The sequence below is a fragment of the Pelmatolapia mariae genome, linkage group LG20 (assembly GCF_036321145.2).
Source record: "Pelmatolapia mariae isolate MD_Pm_ZW linkage group LG20, Pm_UMD_F_2, whole genome shotgun sequence".
NCBI classification, from domain to species: domain Eukaryota; kingdom Metazoa; phylum Chordata; class Actinopteri; order Cichliformes; family Cichlidae; genus Pelmatolapia; species Pelmatolapia mariae.
In genome coordinates this window covers 36,476,610-36,500,466 of record NC_086244.1, presented here as the reverse complement: position 1 = coordinate 36,500,466, position 23,857 = coordinate 36,476,610, and the positions used below count along the sequence as shown (strand labels likewise).

General features: G+C 38.3%; 1 protein-coding gene across 2 annotated transcripts in view; it reads right to left on the bottom strand.

Annotated features, from left to right (window-relative positions):
• Positions 1 to 129: 129 nt before the first annotated feature.
• calcrl2 (calcitonin receptor-like 2) overlaps positions 130 to 23,857 on the bottom strand; it is a 36,011-nt gene continuing 12,283 nt past the window's right edge. Inside the window, exons 2-14 of one of the 2 annotated variants that reach the window (XM_063464160.1) lie at positions 17,243 to 17,300; positions 16,928 to 17,102; positions 13,478 to 13,585; positions 11,797 to 11,909; positions 10,973 to 11,064; positions 10,627 to 10,756; positions 10,281 to 10,434; positions 9,731 to 9,791; positions 8,554 to 8,620; positions 6,376 to 6,594; positions 6,104 to 6,145; positions 3,756 to 4,051; positions 130 to 1,287 (exon numbers count right to left, since the gene is read on the bottom strand). In XM_063464160.1, the coding sequence (XP_063320230.1) occupies positions 3,773 to 4,051; positions 6,104 to 6,145; positions 6,376 to 6,594; positions 8,554 to 8,620; positions 9,731 to 9,791; positions 10,281 to 10,434; positions 10,627 to 10,756; positions 10,973 to 11,064; positions 11,797 to 11,909; positions 13,478 to 13,585; positions 16,928 to 17,102; positions 17,243 to 17,300 (1,498 nt within the window). In that variant the 3' untranslated portion in view covers positions 130 to 1,287; positions 3,756 to 3,772. Of the gene's footprint in view, positions 4,052 to 6,103; positions 6,146 to 6,375; positions 6,595 to 8,553; positions 8,621 to 9,730; positions 9,792 to 10,280; positions 10,435 to 10,626; positions 10,757 to 10,972; positions 11,065 to 11,796; positions 11,910 to 13,477; positions 13,586 to 16,927; positions 17,103 to 17,242; positions 17,301 to 23,857 lie in introns of both variants that reach the window. The other variant, XM_063464159.1, reaches the window with a different exon arrangement.

Genomic DNA, 23,857 nt, shown 5'->3' with positions numbered 1-23,857 from the left:
AAAACTTAAAATAGTTTAATGGGAAAATAGTTAAACATAAGTATGTAAAATAACAGCAGAAACACTTATGTAAAATACAAATATTCCCAAAATAACTCAAAGTATAGAATAGTAACAGACACAGCAGGATTATGTTCTCACAAATTTATTTCCACACATAAATGGCAGTGTTAAAAATATAAATACAGTATTGTGTTTGTCTGTGTAGGTTCTCAGTCATCCACGTCATGGCAATCTAAGCAGCTGTGAAAGAAACACGACTGGAGTTCTTTAGGTTTCTTAAAGACAGATGGCTTGAAAGAGGAGTGAAAGACGCCATCTATGTCCACTGTGAACGACCATCCTTGAGTCGCTTTTCTTTCCAAGCTCCTTAGAGTAATATGTTTGAAGTGAAAATTTGTTTTGGCATTTTATTGGAATGTTTCTCAAATTGCTTTGCAAATGCATCCATGACAGTTGTTTCTCTGCTGAGCAGGCACTTCCCAAGTGGGTGGGATTAAGTGAAATAGCTCTTTCACAGCACTTTCTCATGCTTAGTTAATTTCCTGTTACCTCACTATATTCACACTGGAGCCTTTGTTTTTCTATTATGATGTGTGTGTATGCATGCTGTAATAACAGCTAAATACATTTGCTAACAGCTCACCTTTAACAATAAGACTTGCTCAGTTTTCTAGTGGACTGTAGCCAGGATACATACAGTGCACTACTATTAAATTGTATTTCTGTAAAGTCACTGTAAATGCATAACTGTGCAAAGGGAGGGGGGAAGCATTGTGTAACAATAATAAGCACTCTTTGAAATAATAAAACAGCAACACTATGGAAAAACTATAACAAAAAAGGCACACACATATCTGTTACACACAAACTCTTCTCCTGTCTGCAGAAGTTAGACAAAAGCTCATCTTCATTTCATCTGAAACCTCAGGGTATTAAAGCTTTACATCAGATCAGTATAACCTGTTCCATTACAATAAAAATTAATATAATTATAAAAGAAACATTAATGGCAGACATTAAATAAGTGCATTTTTTTCATACATTGTTCACAAGAAAGTAGTGGGGAATTTGTGAAGAAACAAATCATCTGATAGCAATAATTGGTGGTTTAAAAGTTAGATATTCCTTTTTTCCCCCTTTAAACAAATGAAACATGAATAGATTTTCCTTATATTTTGTTATGTGTAGCTATTTATTTACTTTTATATGCTCTGCCCAGCTGGTTGTTGTGTTTGCTTCATTCCAAACAGGTGTGTTACCAACAGGGAAGTTGCAGAGTGCCCCCTGGTGGACAAAATATTCATCATCAACATTCATGACATGGTTGAAGGGTAGCTCTCCCATCTTGTTTTCTTTTACAAATTTGAATTATCAACCATATTTAATGTCTTCAGAACCAACAGATTGGCTGAGATTGGCTGATAGTATTGGTCTGCCGGTAAATTGGTCAGGGTCTAGTGCACACACTATTTATGGAACTTCTCTGAGCCTTTCCTGTACTTAAACCTCAGCCTCAGAGTTTTGAGCCAACCTAGTTGAGCCGTTCTAGTTCTTATTAATCTCATTGTAGAGAAACTGAAACTGGAGCTCAGCAAGAGACAACGAGAAAAGACGAGCAAAAGAAATATTTTTTTGCATATGTAAATATAGTTTGGATAATATGTAAATAAAGTTTCGAAAAATAAAATACCACTCCTGTATTTTAGCTCTTTTGCTGACTGTCCAAAAAACCCCAACATTCTGGCTGGTCAGTTACAGATTGAAGTTAAGGGATAAAACTCCAAACTATAACTAGCCCTGACAAGTCTAGTTAAACCACAACACACACAATATTGTTTAGTCTTTACCTTACATTCTCTTGAACTGAACTAACTGAATTACATTGTGTAAGAAACAGCTAGCATAGCAGTTGCTAGCTTCACCTTTTGCTAAAATCTAACTTGGTTCAGCTTTTCACCTCAGTGGGTTTGCTTGTGTCATTTACTTAGGTGATGAAGTACCATAACGCCACTTCAATTTACCAAAATTGGTATTTTTCGACAAAATGCTAAAGAATAAGTATGGTTTAAGTTTCAGATTATCCAGCTGCAGCTATTGGGCCAGCTAGCTTAAACTTTGGATAAAATTTTTAGATTTACATGTCTAGTTAGCTGCCTTTCTGTATCATTTGGTTTTGAAAAAAAAAAGTTAACATCTTATTCTTTTTTTTTTTTTTTTTTTTTTTACATTGTTACAGTAAAAACCAACTCAAACTAAATATTACTGCATTTTGCCTTTTTTTTGCATTTTGTATAGGGCACATTAGTTCTATAACAGTGTATTTTCCAAACTCTGGGCACAGCATTCCCTCTGGTAATAAATCCCATCTCTATTATAGGATTCACTGTGGTGTGAAATTTAATATGTGAAACAACTTAAATGAGGATGCTGGCTTTCAAGACAACATGAGGTGTTTTTATCTTTCTTAAATAAAAGTTTGTAAAAAAAAAAATCACATCTGTGGGCTATGACATTCACTTGGTCACTCTGATATACAGTTAAGCATTCGGTGGCTCTATGGGGCAACTAATGACACAAACACTCACCTGAAAATATGCATTAACTGTTTAGAAATGAGCAATGTTTTCATACACAGTTATCAGAGGCTTAAATAAGGCTTCAGATAAAATATCTGGATTGATTGCAGTTGCTGGAACTCTCAATATGAGGTCCCGCAAGGTGTCCATGAAAGTGAAAGAGGAAATCATTCCCAAAAAATAAACCTATCAGACAGATAGCAAAAGCTTTTCAAGTGGCCAAATCAACAATCTACTACATTTAGTAGAAAATGTAGTGCTGACCATTAACAGCACTAAAATATCTGGAAGCCCACAAAAGGCAACTTAAAGAAGATGACTCCAAATTCTTTCCTTGTTTAGCAAGACCCTTTGAATTTAGCTAACCCAAGAACGCTCTCAGGGAGGTAGCTGTATAATTTCAAAGTCTACAATCAAGCTAGTCACCACATCTCAGTCTAATAAAGCATGCTTTTCAGTTACTAAATACAAAACTAGAGGCAGGGAAATCCACAAACAAGCTGCAACTGAATGTGGCTGCAGTTAAGACCTGGCAGAGCATCTCAAAGGAAATGCACCACTGATGATATCCATAGTTTTTAGACTCCAAAAGGATTTTCATCCAAATCTTAAAAAAATGTTCAATTAAAATGAAAATTTAAAGTAATTGGTTTATCCAATTACTTAAAAAAAATAGGGGACAATGTATTAAAATGGCTGGAATTCCTAAACAGCTAATGCAATACTTTTATTAATCGCATCTTGATTGTTTGATTTGCTGTAGATCGTGTTTGGTGGTGTAGAGATGTGTCATTGTCCAAAAATCTATTTTCCTAACTGCATCTAAGATACAGCGTCAGGATTGTCATCTTTCTCTATTCTGATGAAAACTACAAAAAACAAACAACAACTGAAACTTGACTGCAGCAACATAACAAAACGTTACAATACGATTACTGGATATGATGAACGAGGATGATGAATGCTTGTTTTTTCATCAGTTCCTAAAAGTCCAAAAACAAAAGCGTAGAAATGTGCCTGTGTGAGCTACACATTACATGCTTTTAAATCGCTCTCCAGACATTATGTACATACATACAAAACCTAACATTTATTGTGAAAACTCACTGTCAGTCCCTGTTTTTTTCAGTGTGTGTGTTGTGTGTGTGTGTGTGTATATGGCACTAAAACCGTCACCTTTGTGTTTTATCCAATCAGATTTGAGTGGTCTCCAGCATGTTGCTTATCTCCCCGTTGGTGCATGCATTGCTCTTCTCCCTGCTGGCGTCCTGTGGCACCACGGAGATCGAGTCCTTTTTTTCCGAAGGTGCATTGGCAGGCGGCTCTACGTTCATGGTGACGCGGCTTGTTTCGGTGATGGAAGAGTTGGTGTGGTAGTTAAAGTGGTTGTTGGTGAGAGGTGTTTCACCCCAGCCGGTTTTGCCCCAGGCAGATTTACACTGAAACCACTTCCTCCGCACTGCTGTTTGAGCCTGCACATCAACAGTGAGTAAATGTCGTCTTATTTATGCTCTTCAGCCAATTCTAAGTCAACATTTTGGAAATTTGGACAGAATATCTCTAATAATTGGCTATGTACCACAGGCCTTCAAGCTGGCTGTAGTTAAACCTTTACTTAAAAAGCCATCTCTAGACCCAGCTGTCTTAGCTAATTATAGGCCAATCTCCAACCTTCCTTTCATATCAAAAATCCTTGAAAGAGTAGTTGTCAAACAGCTAACAGATCATCTGCAGAGGAATGGCTTATCTGAAGAGTTTCAGTCAGGTTTCAGAGCTCATCACAGCACAGAAACAGCTTTAGTGAAGGTTACAAATGATCTTCTTATGGCCTCTGACAGTGGACTCATCTCTGTGCTTGTCCTGCTAGACCTTAGTGCAGCGTTTGATACTGTTGATCATAATATCCTATTAGAGCGATTAGAACATGCTGTAGGTATTACAGGTACTGTGCTGCAGTGGTTTGTATCATATCTATCTAATAGACTCCAATTTGTTCAAGTAAATGGAGAGTCCTCTTCACACACTAAGGTCAATTATGGTGTTCCACAGGGTTCAGTGCTAGGACCAATTCTATTTACATTATACATGCTTCCCCTAGGCAGCATCATTAGAAGACATAGCATAAATTTTCACTGCTATGCAGATGACACGCAGCTCTATCTATCCATGAAGCCAGGTAACACACACCAATTAGTTAAACTGCAGGAATGTCTTAAAGACATAAAGACCTGGATGGCCGCTAACTTTCTGCTTCTTAATTCAGATAAAACTGAGGTTATTGTACTCGGCCCTGAAAATCTTAGAAATATGGTATCTAACCAGATTCTTACTCTGGATGGCATTACCTTGGCCTCCAGTAACACTGTGAGGAACCTTGGAGTCATTTTTGACCAGGACATGTCCTTCAACGCACATATTAAACAAATATGTAAGACTGCTTTCTTCCATTTGCGCAACATCTCTAAAATTAGAAATATCCTGTCTCAGAGTGATGCTGAAAAACTAGTTCATGCATTTATTACTTCCAGGCTGGACTACTGTAATTCACTATTATCAGGATGTCCTAAAAACTCACTGAAAAGTCTTCAGCTAATCCAAAATGCTGCAGCAAGAGTACTGACAGGGACTAGAAAGAGAGAGCATATTTCTCCTGTATTGGCTTCCCTTCATTGGCTTCCTGTTAAATCCAGAATTGAATTCAAAATTCTGCTCCTCACATACAAGGTCTTAAATAATCAGGCCCCATCTTATCTTAATGACCTTGTAGTGCCATATCACCCTATTAGAGCACTTCGCTCTTGCTCTGCAGGTCTACTTGCTGTTCCTAGAGTATTTAAAAGTAGAATGGGAGGGAGAGCCTTCAGTTTTCAGGCCCCTCTTCTGTGGAACCAGCTTCCAGTTTGGATTCGGGAGACAGACACTATCTCTACTTTCAAGATTAGGCTTAAAACTTTCCTTTTTGCTAAAGCATATAGTTAGGGCTGGACCAGGTGACCCTGAATCCTCCCTTAGTTATGCTGCAATAGACATAGGCTGCCGGGGATTCCCATGATGCATTGAGTTTTTCCTTTCCAGTCACCTTTCTCACTCACTATGTGTTAATAGACCTCTCTGCATCAAATCATATCTGTTATTAATCTCTGTCTCTCTTCCACAGCATGTCTTTATCCTGTTTTCCTTCTCTCACCCCAACCGGTCGCAGCAGATGGCCGCCCCTCCCTGAGCCTGGTTCTGCCGGAGGTTTCTTCCTGTTAAAAGGGAGTTTTTCCTTCCCACTGTCGCCAAAGTGCTTGCTCATAGGGGGTCGTATGATTGTTGGGTTTTTCTCTGTATTTATTATTGTGCTATCTACTGTACAATATAAAGCGCCTTGAGGCGACTTTTGTTGTGATTTGGCGCTATATAAATAAAATTGAATTGAATTGAATTGAATTTATATCGAATGAGTTAAAAAAAATCTGCATTATTTGTGTCATGACTGAAGTCTCAGTCAGTTTAGCGCTTTGAAAATTTCTTAGACATACCTCAGCATTGCAGAAACAGAAAATAGATGCCACCAGGAGTCCCTGAAAAGTAACAGCCACAGATTCAATAGCAGTAAAAAAACATTTCTCAGTGAGATCACTATATACGTGGTAAATTTGGAACAGGCTAATATTAATACACAGTGCTTATTTATGCAGTTTTAGGAGCAAAAAATGCTCTTTGTCACTGCATGTTGCAAATTATCGAAGACACTCTTTGGTTTGATCACAGAGTTTAATGTATCTCAAGTGTGCCATTGTTTTGAGTGTACCTGGAAGTGACTGAAGATGTTAAGAAAGAACTCATAGATGGTGCGGCTAATGCGTCCCTCCGGCGCCCAAGGGATGAGGATATATTGGATTCCCAGCAGAGGGATGAGGATGAGTGTGGCTCTCACTGCTTTCATGTAGGTCGTGGACTCAGCACAGTGTGTCTGTTTCAGTTTCGTTATCAGAACCCGGACGATATTCAGGAGAAAGAAAAAGTTCACCTGGATAGATGCATGGAGGGGGATAGAGAAAAAAATATGTGGTTAAAATAAATATGGAAGAGAAGAATGAGACATAGTGTTTATTATGAGGCTTTAAAAAATCTTTTATACGAAAATAAAACAAGTGGCCTGATGGTGGCACTGGAGTCCAGGAATTAAGGAGACTGAAGTTTAATACATGACTACTTACTGTCTACTTACTCTGTGTGCCTTTTACAGATAAATACAATCATTTTGGCACTCGTTTCAGAACCTGGATGTCATGTTGGGTACTACATGCTAAGGTGTAGCAGGCTATGAGGCCAAATCTGCTCCACAGTATTACATCAAAATTTCTCCCGTAATTATTCCAGTGGAATTGACACTAAACCAAACAGTGAAGGCAGAGACACACTCCTAACTGATGAACAAGAGTTGGCTGTGATCGGCTTCTTCTGCACCAGAAATTACACCTTACAGAAATCAGGCAACACATCCCAAACAATGAAGACATCTTCAACAATGTGGAAGCAGTAAGTATGCCAACCCCTGCACATATGCTGAAAAGCATAAAACAGCTCTACTATGTGCTTTTCGAGAGAAATGCAGACATAGAGAGGCAACATAGCATTAAGTATGTTCAGTTTATGGCTCTGGATGCAAGTAAAAACTCTCATAAGTTCATTTTTGTAGATGAGGCAGGCTTCCAACAAGCCAAGACAAAGAGCAAGGTCAGAATTACATTGGCCAGTGGACCACCATCACAGTATCTTGACAACGTGAGGCCAATATCACATGTCTGCTGCTATATTAGAAGATGGTGTGGTGGGATGCAGATCTTGTGTTGGCTCATACAATGCAGAGCTCCTTGTAGCATTCCTTATGGGCTAAATCTGGTCTCTGGGACTGCTGGGGAATTCTGTGATACTGTGTGGGACAATGTTAAATTGCATCATGCTTTCAGGTGCAGCCATGGTTTCAGGATCATCCACAATTCACCACCATAGACTTGTCCATGCACTCTCCTTTCCTCTCTCTGACTGAGGATTTTTCCCCACATGGAAGTAGAAAATAGGTGACAGGCATCTGTATCAACAAGTGATCATCCTCCAGACATGCAACATGACAGCAGACAAGTGTCGGGCCTGGACTTGCCAAAGGTTCTTTCCAATATGTTCCAATATGTATATTATTTTTAGTAAATTGCTTTCATTTAAAGGGAACCATGCTGTTATTTACAGTGTATTTTATCTATCTACTCGTCTATTTTTCTTCGCTTATCTGGGTCCCAGTTGTGGGGGCAGCAAACTAATAGGAGACCAAGTTTTTTCCCAAGCCAAACGAGAGATGTAATCTCTCCAGCATGTCCTGGGTCTGCCCCAGAGGCCTCCTGTTAAGTGGGACATGCCTGGAGCAACTCATCTAGGTGGTGCACAGCAGCTATGCTAGTAAAAAACCTCAACTGTCTCCTTTCAATGTGGAGAAGCAGAGGTTCTCCTCGTCTTACAGTGGATTTCATTAGTAAATTTAATATTTGTTCATTGATTCCACTGCATCTGTTGTATTCTCTCTACTGGTTCTTTTACAGCAACGACATATGTTTACTGCATGTACTCTAATATTCAATGATTATCTGAACAACTAAACAGTGAAACTGTAGCAGTTTTCCTTAAAAATACGAATGCAAATGCAGAATTTTGTATTTAGAGTTTTGAAAAATGACATCCAGGTTCTGAAACTAGTGCCAAAGCTATGTTTTAAAAATTGTAGCATTTTATCATTTTACTGTAATTATCCTGGCAATAGTTATCATGGCACTTAAAGGCTGACACAGCATATTTGATCTCTCTATTAATAAACGAATGTGTATCTGGTATATTGTCTGTTTCATGTATCAGTGTGTGCAGCAGTGTAATGAGGTGTGGCTCAATATTTAAAATTCAGGTAAAAGATATTTAAAATGCACTGTTATCAACTCACAGTGAGTGCAACCTGAATGGGGCCGTGTACGATGTAGACCAGGTGAGTGTGTGTGCTAATCCAGCACCTGAAACAAACACAAAGAGGAAATCATTGTTCATCGTTTGTGCCACACTCAATGAATAACGCAATTTGATGAGATAATTCTATACTTTATAATTCCTCTCAAGAAAAACTCTGGAAAAGACTTTATTATGAGGCTAGAGTAAAGACCTGCAAAAGCACTTTATTCTTTGAGTCCATACCGAGGCAGAACAAAGGATCACAGTGTTTTTTTTAATATTCTTATATAGTCTCTTATATATAAAATGTTTTATTGTATAAAAATATTTTACTGAGAAAGCAATTAATTGACAGATATTCTAAAAAAAACTCCCCAAATTTTAAAAACTTCTGAACAAAGTTCAGATGGGAGAAATTTCGTAATGGAAACTCTGATTCAACCGAAATTAGATGTGACAGTGGGCAGAGGGTTCTTCTACGTATCTGAAAAAAAGAATATAAATATCATGATGGACTGATTGAATAGAGCGCTACATATATAAAAATATAAGGATCAGTTAACACCAAACATTTTTTGGGGGGGAAGGTCTGACTGTGATGAATCCAGCAATATAAACCTTGTGACTGTATCAGGTGAACTTAATATTCTACAATAAAAAAGCACGTAGCAAGTAAAATAATAATAATAATATTTTACTCAACTAATGTCAAAGGTGTTCATCTGCTTATAATAATAACAATGATGATGGCAAAACATCTTTTACGAAGCTGCTGTAGATATAGTAACTATATAAACTATCCCTATAAGCCACAATCTTTATCAGTGTTTTCGCAGACTGTAAAGATTGTGGCTTCTGGGAATGGGTCACATTGCAGCTTGTACATGTGGATTACAGTGAATCAAATTACTCTCAGCGAGTCAGGCTTTGTCAGTCATTAGCTTATATTCATTATATAGTGACCATTAGTTTGTTGAACATTTTTCAGTCAAATATTTCTATAAAAGAATCCACTTCATAGTTTAGAGACTATAGAAAAGATGAAAAACTCTCTTGTGCTTTGCTCTACTTCCAGTACGGATATCTCTACACTTCTTACTACATTTCTCATCTTAGTCTGAACTTCTGATTTACAGAGATGACAATGGCAAAACAGTAAATGTGCTACATCTTACGGGTCGTTATGGAAAAGCCCACGAGCCACAGCGTATGTGACAGCAGGAACGATGGGAAAAACTTTGGAGAGAGAGAGAGAAAATCAGGAATGAATACTAGTCTGACACCCAGGATTTCTGCAGAGGCTGCTGCAGCTGCAGCAGTACATCTTAGTGTATTAGTGAATGAGGATGTATATGTATGTATAATACATGTTCACGTGTTTGGATACAGTGCCGTGAAAAAGTATTTACCCTCTTCCTGATTTCTTAAGTTTTGTTTTGTTGGGATTTTTTTATATATATTTGTCATGTATGTCATGTTTCAGATCATCAAGCAAATTTTAATGGTGGACAAAGATAACCAGAGTAAATAATTAAGAGGAAATAATAATCCCCTTAACAATAATATTAAGGGGGAAAAAAGCTATCCCAACCTACCTGGCCCTTTGTGGCCAGAGCCAGGTCTGCAAATTTGCTGCTAACATGATGCAAATTCCTGCACAACTAGACTAAGCAACTCCAAGAAGAATTGGAAAAGGCACAAATGTGTTTGATCCTCCTGACTCACCCCACCCCAGGATGTAGTACCAGAATAGCTGCTGTTCCCCAACAAAGACGGCCACTATGATGAGTGTGTGGAGGTAGATGCCTTCACACAGCATCCAGAAGTAGGTGGAAGTAGAGGTATACTGAGTCAGTACAGCCAGGATCTTACAGTTCACCTGATGGAGGGGATATCGTAAGTCCTTATATACTGAATATGTTATAAGCAGATTTTTTATAAATATGTAATTAAACACAAACAGAGGACCACAGGTGAAAGCTGAGAAAGGCACTAGACTATGGATTATAAGGCCTTTTTGAAAACAGAGAAATCATGAGTGTAATGAGATGAAGACTAGTTGGTAGCTCACAGAGTTGCTGGTGTCTGTGCCCTGGTTATTGACTACATTGAATGTGAGCCATATCATAGTAACAATTGAGTTTAAGATGAAGGAAAGAAACATGTTCTTATGAAGGGAGATTCTCTGGCAGCTAAGGCTCCTGAAAGAGAGCAGAGAGAGCAAAGGAACAGCATCAGTGGACTACCGTATTAGTTACGGGTGCTTCAGAGTGAACTAATACTTTTCTCAGGAGATTATTATTCCCATTCAAGCAATCGCCATTATTTTCTATGATAATTTAATCATATGATTATGAAGAGGGGAAAAACAAGAAGCAGTCAATTAACCCAGACAGAAGAAACCTCCCATGACTCACTTGAAGTAGGAGAAGATGGTCAGACTGATGACTAAGGACAGAATGGAAAGACTATGACCCACCATGGCCATATAGTAGACACTGAAGGCAAGCTGCAGGGAAAAAATTGCTTGTAATTGAATGTAAATAGATTTATCGCTGATTAAGAGTGATTTTCTTTTAAAATTAAGATGTTAGCCAGCACAGTAAAAGTAATACAATCTTTGCATCTTCTCTTCATAGTATGTGAAAGCAGCACACAGCAATGCAATACAACTGTAAACTCTCTTCTGAGAGAGAAAGTATTTGCTGGATGGCCATCAATTAAGATGCACTAAATAGTAATCATTGCTGGAGAAATGGTATGGGAATTTTAAATTGATTAAAGACAATATACAAAAAGTCTGACATGCTTTAGAGATTTGTTTCTGACAGGAATATTCTTCAAACAACTGGCTTGTTCAGTCTAGACATGAGGTAGATTAGACTAAAACCAGATTTGAGCAAGGTGAAAATTTCTATCAGAACTCTACTTAGACAGATTTTTGAGAGTTAGATGAGTTTGCAAAGTTTTATGGCTTTCTAATAGTTAAATTGGCATCTCCAAATCAGATCAAATGAGATAAGATAAAATGGCAAGTTTAAAGAGTTCTACCTCCAGTCAGAAAATTTCACAAAAAATATTCATTTATTCAGAAAAAATAGCTCCCGAAACAGTGGCACACAGAACCACAATTTATTACAGTAAAGGTCCAGATTACAGTAAAGGTCAATGCTCCAATTTGGTCAATCCAGCCAAAACCAAACCAAATTAAAGAAATGCAGTAAATGGTGAAAAATTTTACCTTGAGTTTGTTGTTAGTGTGTGCAGAACACATGGTGTAGTTAGACCAGATTCTCTTGCTCTCTGGGTGATGGAACCACTGGCCATCAGGATTACAGACTTTGGTAACCCTCTCTGTTGAATGAACAGATTTTACATGTTGTCATAGTTGGCAATGATAGGCCCATTATACATGAAATACAGCATGTGGATGATTTGCAGTACATGCAGTCAGGTCTGTTATTTGCTGCACAAAGGGACAATTTTTGCAGTTTTGCCCCTGTAACCCACCACAGTGGATTTTAAAGAAAACAATCAAATTGTCCTTGAAGTGAAGGCTTTTAGCTTTAATTAAAAGGGTTTAACAAAATTATTACAGTTTAACAATTGCAACAACTTTTAAACACAGTCCACCATTTTTGAAGTCTCTAAATTAGTTTGACAAACTAACTTAACTTTTAAATATCAGGACTGTTTTTAATACTTACATGAAGTCAATGACTGCCTTAAGTCTTTAACCCATGGACATCTTTAAATACTGTATTTTCACCCTTGAAATCATCTGCCATGCATTTACTGCAGCTCGTTTAAGTTACTGTTTGTTTGTGGGACTTCCTGCATTTAACTAGCAAAAGGGTTGTTTTTGCAGTATGCTTTGGGTCATTTTCGTCTTACCCAACAGTTTTGCAGCATTTGGCTGAATCTGAGCAGAGAGTATAGCCCTGTTCACTTCAGTATTCATCCTGCTATTTCAACTAAAAGTCAAAACACCATTCATCACTAGTGATCTAGTTCCACTAGCATACGGGCACATGCCATAACAAAGTCTCCACTATGTTGGACAGATGATTCCGTTTTCTCTCCCATTTCTAGTAAATTACCCTTAGTTTCATCAGATTTTTCTGGAAAGTCAAATGTGGTTTTCAGGTTCATTAGTGTAACCAGTGGTTTGCACCTTGTTGTAAACCATCTGTACTTCATTCATGAAGGTGTCTCTTGATTGCAGACTTTTGACAATGACACGCCTACCTCCATGAAAGTGTTCTTGACTTAGCTAAATGTTTCAGAGCTGTTTTTCTGAACCATCGACAGAATTCTTTCATCATCCTCTCTAGTTGTCTTCTGATCAGTGCAAACAATTGTTTTAACACTGCACAAGATTGTTGATTTGGCTACTCCTGAAGTTTTTTCGATCACTCTAATAGATTTATTTTGGTTTTGATCCTAATGACGGCCTTCTTCACTTGCACTGATAACTTTTTGAGCCTTACATTTAAAATGACTAAAAAAGCTATAAAACACAAATTCATTACTTTGAATAAAATTCCAACATTATGTGTCCTTTATTTCTCATGAAATAGCAAGGGAATGGACACCCGTCCAAGAAACTTCTTGTCAGTCCAATGAAAATGAAAATGGGCGACTATGTATAGACTATGTATAGAAATGCCTCTAATTCCTAAACAAATAATACAACATTTTTGTTAAACCCGTTTGATTGTGATTTAGAGTTCAATCACATCAAGATGTGATTGAACTCTAAATCACAATCATTACTTGATTTAAAATTAACTATGGTGGTGTAAATTCAAAACTATAACTATCTTTGTTCAATCTATTATTGACTTAACTGTATCAGTACAAATAAAAAAGAAAAATACAAAGAGACACAAAATTAACCTGTGTGTCCGTTACGGCCTTACCAGTAGGGTCAAAGTCCATAAAATATGCTGGACACATCTGCATGACAGTTCCTGGAGCTGAATCATCCCAGCATAGCCAGCCATCCCATGTACGGTTACAGTAAGGACCTAAAGAGGGCAGAGAAGAAATGTCATTGAAATTTGTATGTCTGTGCAATGGTAATTTAGGGAAAGATAACCATAAAACACACACACACACACACACACACACACACACACACACACACACACACACACACACACACACACAGAGAGAGAGAGAGAGAGAGAGAGCACCTGGATAGTGTAGTGGTAATGCTATAAGCCTTTTGGAATTTCTAACCAAGTGGTGGCTAAGATGAATAGGCACATAGACAGGGGTGCACATAAGTGGTCCGCAGGTGCGCATTCGCTGTCAAAATAAGTTGCAACGCGCGTTTGCGTACATATAAAAGGCACTGTTTTTGTCCGCTAGAGTGGGATTTTCACAGCATATTCTGCACCACATTTCTGTGCGTTCATCATTTGTTTGAAGACAGCTCACCTCCTGCAACCACTTTTCCGAGAATACGGGCTTCTTTTGCGGTTCGGACTCCTTCTGACATTCCTTTGGAGGTGGAGAAACACCAAAGTAATTGCTTAAATGAGCTTGCTTCTTCGACATCTTGAAGAGTTCTGAACAAATGTCTGTCCTCCTCCAGAAAATCTTATGTACGCAAACGCGTGTTGCAACTTCTTATCTGGTGCGCGTCTCTTATTTTGACAGCAAATGCACACCTGCGGACCACTTATGTGCACCCCTGCACATAGCTCAATACATGAGCGGCACAGAAAGGAATTGGCCGTAATACCAGAAGGGTAAAACACCAGGCACTTGTAGACAGAGCAGTTCCTCAAGACTGCAAGACCAGACTGACCAACATGTGCACTGCCCGGATTCTTGACTACAAGAAAGCATATTACTCAATGCCCCACACATGGATCCTAGAATACCTAACACTATACAAGATTAACAGGACCCTAAGAGACTTCATTACAAACTCAATGGGGACATGACAAACAACTCTAGAAGCCAACTTCAAGCCAACTGCATTGCTGTTCTGCATAAGCCTGAAACCCCTTGGTGAGCAATGACTATGGATACCGACTACGGAATGGAGCAATTGACAGCCACCTCCTCTACATGAATGACATCAATCTATATGCCAAGAGTGAATGAGACATCGATTCACCAATCCGCACCACTAGGATCTACAGCGGTGACATTGGAATGTCATTCGGATTGGAGAAAGTTGAATAGTAACAAAGAGAGCGAAGGTAGTCAGAAAAGAGGGGATCAAACTGCCAGAAATGAATTCCTCAGGCAGCAGAAACCCAAGAAAGAAGAAGAGCAAGGAGAAGAATCATCATGGTAGGACAGGCCCCTTCATGGTATGTATGAAGGCAGATTGAGGAAATTGTATCAGTGGCTGGATAAGGTTGGACTGAAAGACAATACAGAGGCCCTAATCATGGCACCACAAGAAATAGGTCTCAGCACGAGCTCAATAGAAGCAGGGTTCTACCACACCAAGCAAGATCCCAGGTGCAGGCAGTGTAAAGATTCCTTGGGAAACATGGAACACCATAAACAAGTGGCTAGCATAGTATACAGAAACATCTGTGCTGACTATGGCCTGAAAGTCCCACGGTCAAAATGGGACATGGTTCCTAGTGTGGTTGAGAATGACTGAGCTAAGTTCCTGTGGGACTTCCAGATACAGACAGACAAACTGGTGATAGCTAACCAGCCAGACATGGTAGTGGTGGACAAGCAGAGGAAGATGGCTGTAGTGATAGATGTAGCTATACTGAGTAACAGCAACATCAGGATGAAGGAACACAAGAAGCTCGAGAAGTACCAAGGGGCTGAGAGAAGAACTCTAGAAGATGTGAAGGGTGAAGGCAATAGCTGTTCCACTGGTAATCAGAGCACTGAGTGCAGTGACCCTGAAGCTTGGCGAGTGCCACCAGCACCACCAGCACCAGCATCCAAGATTTCTGTCCAGAAGAGCGCAGTCCTAGGAACAGCAAAGACACAGCTAAAAGAACACCCACAGGGGTGAGAGGCACCCTAAAGTGATTATACACCAACTGCTCATTTTGAATTTATTTTATCAGGCACAGGCAACCCTTTAAGTTATTATTATTATTTATATATATTTTCCATTCAATATAAATAGTGTGTTACTCTTATACAGAGTGTGTAACCACAGCTGGGCTACACAAATCTTGTCAACAATACTCGGAAATTCGCTTATACCAGGTCCCACAGAGGCATGTTGGGAATTGAAACACACAATAACATTTCAAAGGCAATGAAGTACTGAATGGGAGTAACAGGCACTGGGGAAATACAAAGGGCAAGTTTCCTTTCTTTCTGACTCACTTCCTCTCTCTCTCTTCCTCTTTCTCTCTGTCCCTCTCTCTTTCTCTTTTCCAAGGAATGTGCACACACCAAATAGGAAGGACTGCCAGTAATACACCTCACTTTCCTTACTATCAACTGCTATCAGTTACTTAATATGTTATATGTTGCTTTACGATATATATACACTACTGTGCTGTAAACAAAATGCTGTAAACAAAGAGTGCTTTCAGAAAAATAAATGATTGTTTATTGGCCCCAAATGTATTCTGCAGCAGGACAACGACCCCAAACACACAGCCAAAGTCATTAAGAACTCTCTTCAGCGTAAAGAAGAACAAGAAGTACTGGAAGTGATGGTATGGCCCCCACAGATCCTTGATATCAACATCATCAAGTGCCTTTACGTATTTTTACTTCATAAACAGAAAATACAGCAACTGCTTTATCACAGAGAGAGGTCTACACAATAGCAATGGACTCCTTTACTGCCCCCGAAAGGTGGAGGATGGAAAATATCCAGACTTTTGTTGATGGTGGTTCAGGGGTTTATTTCAAGCCAATTTCACATTCTTAAACAACTTAGTGGGTTAGCGGTAAACAACCCCACCTCCTGTGTATGCTTGCTCTACGGAGCTTTTAAATGCCGTTGCTAGCAACATTTAAAGTCTTCCGATATAGGTGAGGAATTTGAGAAGTTTTTCTTCTGCCTTGGTGAGATCATGAGTGAAAGCTGAGAGTTTTTATTTTCCTTTTCCCTTTCCTCTTCATCTACTAGTAATGCAACAAGTCATCTGTTCTAGCACTGGCTCTGATATAATTATGTGGAATGTTTTCCAAACACAATGAAAACAGATTAATTTTTATTAATTAATTTTATTAATTAATTGTTTCATGCATACTGTGCATGTTTATATTTGCAGAAGAAGGGATTTCAATGCTTCTTTAATACTGCAGCATCTTCCATCTACCAGGAATAATATACTTAAAAGAAATTCATCCAACTGGGATAAGTGCTTATAGTTTATGAGCGTATGGAACAATGGGTAAAGTGCTATCATCACCTTCTTCTGTTTCTGGATCGCGGATTATTTTCAAGTAGCATTCAAACTGAGCAGCCAGGATCTGCCGTCTCGACTGTCCAAGTAAGTCGGCCAAATCCATGTTAGCAAAATTCTCCTGCCGTGGCATTGTTTTTTCAGTGACCGCCAGGGACTCCATATCCTGACAGTGGGCCACCTGGGCAAGGTAGTCATCAAAAACAAACAGTATGTTAGAGATACTACTAATCTATGTCCTCTAATTAAATCAAAGCACATTCTGGCTTTGACATAAAGCATTAGACACTTAAACAGCTAATGGGTGAAAGGAGTACTCACCTCTGTGAAGAGTGCCAGTGCAACCAGCAGGGAGAGTGTTAGGGTTTTCCACATTTCTCTAAAAGGAAAAGAAGAACATGAACAATGTAACTGTGAAACATCTGTACGCTAAGTCTTCCACCATATGTACATGTTAAGTGGCTTCAGCTGCTTCATTCAAGTACGACATGAAACCACCACTAGCATACATGAAATCAAGTGCTCCGTATAGCGTCACTGTTGCAGGCCGAACCCAAATGCCTCTGTGTGAACGCACGGTTTTATAAGCACGTCCGTGTACGTTTATTCGCTGTTTGTGTATCTTCTCATTTATCAGCAAAGGAAGTTCATGCTCCCGCAGTCATTTCTCTCTACTGTCCACTCAGGGTCACAGAAACAGATGTGTGTTTATTGTTATTTTTGGGCAAAAGAGCAGCGAGTTCCCTTTAGCTTTTCATCTTTAATGAGCCAGCCAGTTACAGAGTCTCTAACAACAAATACACAGTCGGTGTCAAAAGGCTGTGTGCTTTAATTCTGTTGTTCTCGCTCTCTATAGTCAGACTTTGTTTCGGGGATTTGCTCAATGCAAAAATCTACAGCTGCATATTCTGTTTAATTTTTCCTTGAAGCAAAGTGTATTGTGAAACTGAGGCATCTACATTTTTTTTAAGATTTCAAATGACTAAAGTCAAACACAACTGATAAAATAGCAACATTTTATCAACATGGTTACAAAAACATTTTGCCAGATGTGAATATAAACTGAAGAGTGTATGAGAAAAATATCTGAAAAAGCAATACGAGTTCACATTATTGTCAATAAATTCTCTGTAGGGGACAGAGTAATGAAAGCATTTTGACAGATGCGAATAAGAGAGATAGAAAAGCAAAGGGGGAAAGAAATGTGTGGAAATGTTGTGAGTCAGCGGTGTAAGGGTTTGTGCATCTGGTGCTTTTAATGGTATGAGTAAAGCATTCTTACTTTAACTTGCTCTGCTTCTTCACATGATAAGCTATGGAGAGCATCCATGTCTCATCGAAGGAAAAACGAGACACAGTCTTATATGGGAGGAGCAACCAGACAGGCAGTTGCTGCAGAGACTGCAGGATCTACTGTGCAACCCTTTAAAATTTAAACATTTTATCAGTGCCAAAAATTGGTGTAGTTTCTCTAAATATTCAGTTTTATAATTATTTTTTTGTGTGTAAAAGAGCCTGGAAAGAAGAGCTCTCAGAATACAGGCAGACTTGATTTCATCGTCCAAAATCTTCTGCGTGACTGGATCATTTTTTTTCCTACTCAATCCAACAGACTCATATAAGATGAAAACGTTTAAGTTTACAACTGAAATATTCTTGTTTGATGCTTTTGGCTCTGTTGCTTATTTACTCATTGTGACAATAGAATATATTAAAAATAGTTTTTTATAATGTTTTTTATATATCAGTTTTTCTCATGAAAATTTAGTTCCCTTATTTTTGATTGCACATACACTGGTGATGAAAAGAAAGAAACAAACACTGAACAGAGTAGGTGAGGACAGTAAGCAGAAAAAGGCTTGGTAGACAGATTAACAAATAACAGGACCCATCAAATGCTTAGTTATTCAAATAATTAAACATTTAAGAAAACATGCTTAAAATATAAACTTAATGTATATCAATTAAGTAAATTTCATTTGACCAGATTCCATTAAATGTAACATTTTATATTCTACACAAATAACATGTAAAATTACCATATAATAAAATGAAGTTAAGTCAGCATTATGGACATCAATATATTTTAGTGTACTAAGCATACCTAAAATAAACTAAAATAACACAGAAAATTAAATGTATGCTGATTTCTTCACAGATTACATCTTGTTCAAAATGCTGTGGCTCACCTCCTAGCTGGAACTGGAAAGTTTGCTTCTATCACTCCAGTTCTTGCTGACTTGCATTGGCTACCCATCAAATATTGTATTGATTTTAAAATCTTGTTGCTTACTTTTAAAATAATAAAAAATATTGCGCCTAGCTATCTCACTGACCTTCTCAGCCTGTATACCCCTAGTCGAGCGTTAAGATCATCAGGTCAGTTACTCTTGGTGCAACCTAGGTCTCGGCTGAGGACCAGAGGACGATCGTGCTTTTGTCTCAGCTGCACCTAACCTCTGGAACAGCCTTCCTGCTACTACTATTCGTGCCTCAGACTCTATCCAATCTTTCAAATCACGGTTGAAAACTTACCTATTTAATCTGGCATTCTCGACTAGCTAGTGCCCTCATCTCATCTATTTTAATCTTATTATTGTATCTTTGTTTAGCCTCTTAGTTGATATTATATATGTATGAAATGACCCTCCGAATTGAGGATACCTACTTTATTTAGCCCACACGTCTGGTCTAATTAGTGCTTCCCATCTGTTAGTGTTAGTGCTTGTTTTGTATTTTGGTAATGCCTTTTATATAAATTTATTTTGATCTATTGTATTATTGTGAAGCACTTTGGGGTGCCTTTGGTTTTAAATGTGCTATATAAATAAAGTTGTATTGTATTGTATTGTATTCTTATAAGTCTGGGCACAGACTGGATGTCATGTACTTGTATTGCATAAAACAGCTTAAACTACACTTATTATAATTAAAATATCAGTTCGCCAATGTTAAATACTCATGAGTCAGTCGCAAGCATACAAAAATGATTTGTAACTAGGTTCGAAGTGAAGGCAACACACAGGAAATGTCCCAAGCTCATTACAGTAAAGCTTGCCTGCAAGATTCTTTCCGAACTGCTTGCTTCTGCAGTTTTCCTCCACCAACCCAGAGAAAGTTTTGGTATTGCTGAGTCTGCTAAGATCAAGTGCAACCACGGATTACTTTAGATTGTTAAACCACAGCTTTTTTCCCCAGCTGAGGAGTATTTCAAATTGACTGCAGCACAGGGGGAATTTAATGTGAATATTGATCTTTAAGTAACTTACAGAAGTAAAAAAGTCACTTGTGTTTTTGCATTCTTTACATTAAGAATCATAGACTATTATCTTTACTAATACCCTGTGCAAATAGGTTTCTGATTTGGTCTTTTAATGGCGTCCTACCAGCGAAGAACAACACCGTAGCCACAGGCTGTTGTAGCCTGCCTTTACTTTTTTTTTCTTTGCATCACAAACTGTGCTGTGACAGTTTTTCCCATGAACTTCAGTTCTGAGTTTCTGTCAGTGACAATGATGACACGCACAAACACACACAAATATTTATAATTATGATTCAATCCATCAAGAACCAAACAATGAATGCCCCTCTTTCTGTTTTGTACACAGTTGCCTCTCGTAATGTATTGTTCCCCATCAGAACATTGTTAACCCAAGGACACGCACCCGCACATATCATAATGCCTTGGCAAGTGCTCGCTATGTGCCATTGTCACCAATAAACACTGCTTGCAATCTATCTGTGAATTGTAGCCAAGTGGTTTGGTTTGTCTTTGTTTTGCGGTAACAAACTGAGATGCTATTGCTGATTTGTCACTTCCTTTGTCCCTGTGGTTTTGTAGTCTTTTATTTTCTCCCAGGTCATCACCTCTCAATTTGAACTTAGGTGATCCAGATGCATGCTGATTTGACTGTACCCAGAGAATTGTGTGTCCTATATTTGGCCAGACAAACACATTAAGACGCACACATACAATAAAGCCAACACCCTTTCCGCTTGATCTCTTTCTTTTTCTCTTACTGCTGCTCTTGAAGACTCTTCCTCCCAAACTATTTTTTGTCCTCTGGTTTTTCTCATCCTACACTGCTTCCTGTCAGCATTTATCTCAGTCACACCGGTTCATCAGGTGAGAACAAAAGCCCGAAAATCACTGACATGTCAGTGACACTGAAGAATGTTGTGACTGCTTTTCTTCTACGGCTATGAAAAAAAGCTGGGAATCACTGCTGACCAGTGTTTGAACTCAGAGATTCAAACAGTGTTTAAAAAAGAAAAGTCGTACTGAGTGCAGACATAAAAAAACACATCACTTTGACAAAGTATCAGCACATGCAGCTTACAATAACCTGGTTCATGAAGAAAACAATGAGTCTTTATACTGTAGCTCTGAGCGCCTTTACCACTGTAGCTACAGCAGGCCAGCTGGGACAGTATCACTAATACTGTGTAAAATGACAACAATAACATAAGTTTTCCCCCTAATTTAGTTAACCTTTCCACAGCATTATATAAAGAAATTTTAATTCATACCTCACTATACTGTCTGCTTAAGTATAAACAGCAATAAATCTAATCAATCTCCAAATTTTGACCATGTTTATTAAAAGTCCCGGCACTGTCTGCAGTACATGTAGCAGAGTAGCATAACAGCTGAGCAGACACTGATGTGGGTCAAGTCACTGTGCTTTTCTTGTGTTGCATGGCACCATCATTTTTCACTTTCAATATAAGTCTAAGACTCTGTATGACTATATTAGGGCATGCTCTGGAGCTTACTTGGATAGATATTTATATTGCACTATTCTACACTATCCCAGCGCTCAAATATTTACACTGTAAAACCAAAAGATCCCCACACATACACGGAGCAGTTTCTATGCCCTTTTGGTGCATTTTGTCCAGCACACGCGCACTCATTGCCACTACATGGTGGTTCAGTAACTTGCAAGGAGGTTCCCCCTGATTAGTAGACCTCCTAAGACACGGCTTTGGCTTTAATCAGCTGTGCTGTGATTTACACCATATTTATACTTCAATGATCAGTTTTCCACAGACGAGGTTTTTTTCTTATAAAAAATAATTAAAAGTCTGTTAAGGCTTTCTTGTGGTTCCTGGACTTTCCAAAATTAAAGCCTTCATCTGTCAGGCTCCTCACCTGTGGAATCAACCCTCAGTTTGACTCAGGAAGCAGACATCCTCTCTACTTTTCTGCTCATACGCTACTTATCCTTTTCTTTTCTCTTTCCTCTCAAACCCAACAGATCGTGGTAAAAGACTCCCGCCTCTCTGACCTTGATTGTGCTTGAGGTTTCTTCCTGTTAAAAGGGAGCTTTTAATTTCCACCGTCACCTACTGTTTTCTCACAGGTTATCATTTCCCCATTGATACTGTACGTCTTTACCCTACAGTATAAATTGCCTTAAGGCGTTGTTGTTGTGAGCTGGGGCTAAACAAATAAACCTGAATTAAATTAAATACTTAAAAGATTAGGTTTCAAACTTTCTTTTTTATCGGGCAGATCTTGTACACTTAGGTCTGTTGATCAGCACCTACTCGTAATAGCAATTTTCCAGTGGACTTGCACAGCTGACCTTGCATTCTCAGTCATAGCCCCAAAACTCTGGAATCATCTCCCTCCTCAGATTAGGTCATCTACCCAACTACCAATCTTGAATTCCCAACTTTAAGCATTCTTCTTTTCATTTTCCAGCTTCAGGCCAGCTTCTGTTTTATTTTCCCCACTGTGTCTCTTTTTCTTTTACTATCTTCATTTTTAGTATTTATCAAAGTTGTTATGACTTTATTTTTATTATTTTTTTTTTATCCTTCATTTGTATTGTTTTCTTTTTTGATTGATTGATTGATTTTGATTTTACTGTTGTGCAGCATTTTGGTCAATGTCTGTTGTTTAAATGTGCTGTAGAAATAAACTAGCTTGACTTGACTTTTTGATAAAGCTTACTGTTACTATGGATCACGTGATCCACTAGCTGCTCACATTACAGTCCTCCATGAGGCTGATCCTGATCTTGGAAAAACTTCCTTCCAGTCTGATGATCCTGGAATAATGACCTTTTAACTGGAAGTGTCTTCCTGTTAAAAAGGAAGGCTTGCTACACATAGTGTTTGCTCATAAGGGATTATTTGAATGTTGGGGTTTTCTCTCCAATATCATATCTCAATAAAACTGAATTTAATTGGAATTAGATTGACATGTATATAATTATTGAACTCGTGACAAAAGCACTAAAATTAGCAACAGCAAGATGATAAGACACCCATGCTATCAAGGTCTGATGGTATATATTTGCATTTTTTTAAAATAAAAATAAAAACATTAGCAAAATTACATAACAGCAACTAAAGTCCAGTATAGGTCAGGCTTTTTCCAATAGCTCAGTACATTCCTTTAATAGAGTTCTTTCTTTCTTTCTTTCTTTCTTTCTTTCTTTCTTTCTTTCTTTCTTTCTTTCTTTCTTTCTTTCTTTCTTTCCCTAGTGAGATGTTTAGATGGTCTGAGAGCGGTCACTGTCAAACTGGTATGCATTGCTTGCTTGTCTGGTAACAGCTGTAAAAACAAATCAGGGCCACCAGTTCACCACATGTAGCAGCCTCACACTAGTAATAATGCAAAGGAGTAACAGCAGAGAGTCATCACCTATTGGAAGTGCTAATAACAGAAAATACTAACATGAGTCCAAACACGTGTCAGATGCTGTAGCCTTTCTTGGCAACCACAGAACTCAAGGTGATGTTTTCAGTGGATGGCAAGGTTTCACTCACAGACCTCGCAACATATGCGCAGCAGTTTGAAGTAAATAGTCCAAACTGCTACTTCACAAGTGATTTTGGCAAATGAATTCTGACTACATTAAGATAAACTGTCAGACTCTAAAAGAAGGAGCGACCTAACAATAAAACCTAACACGGTTTATG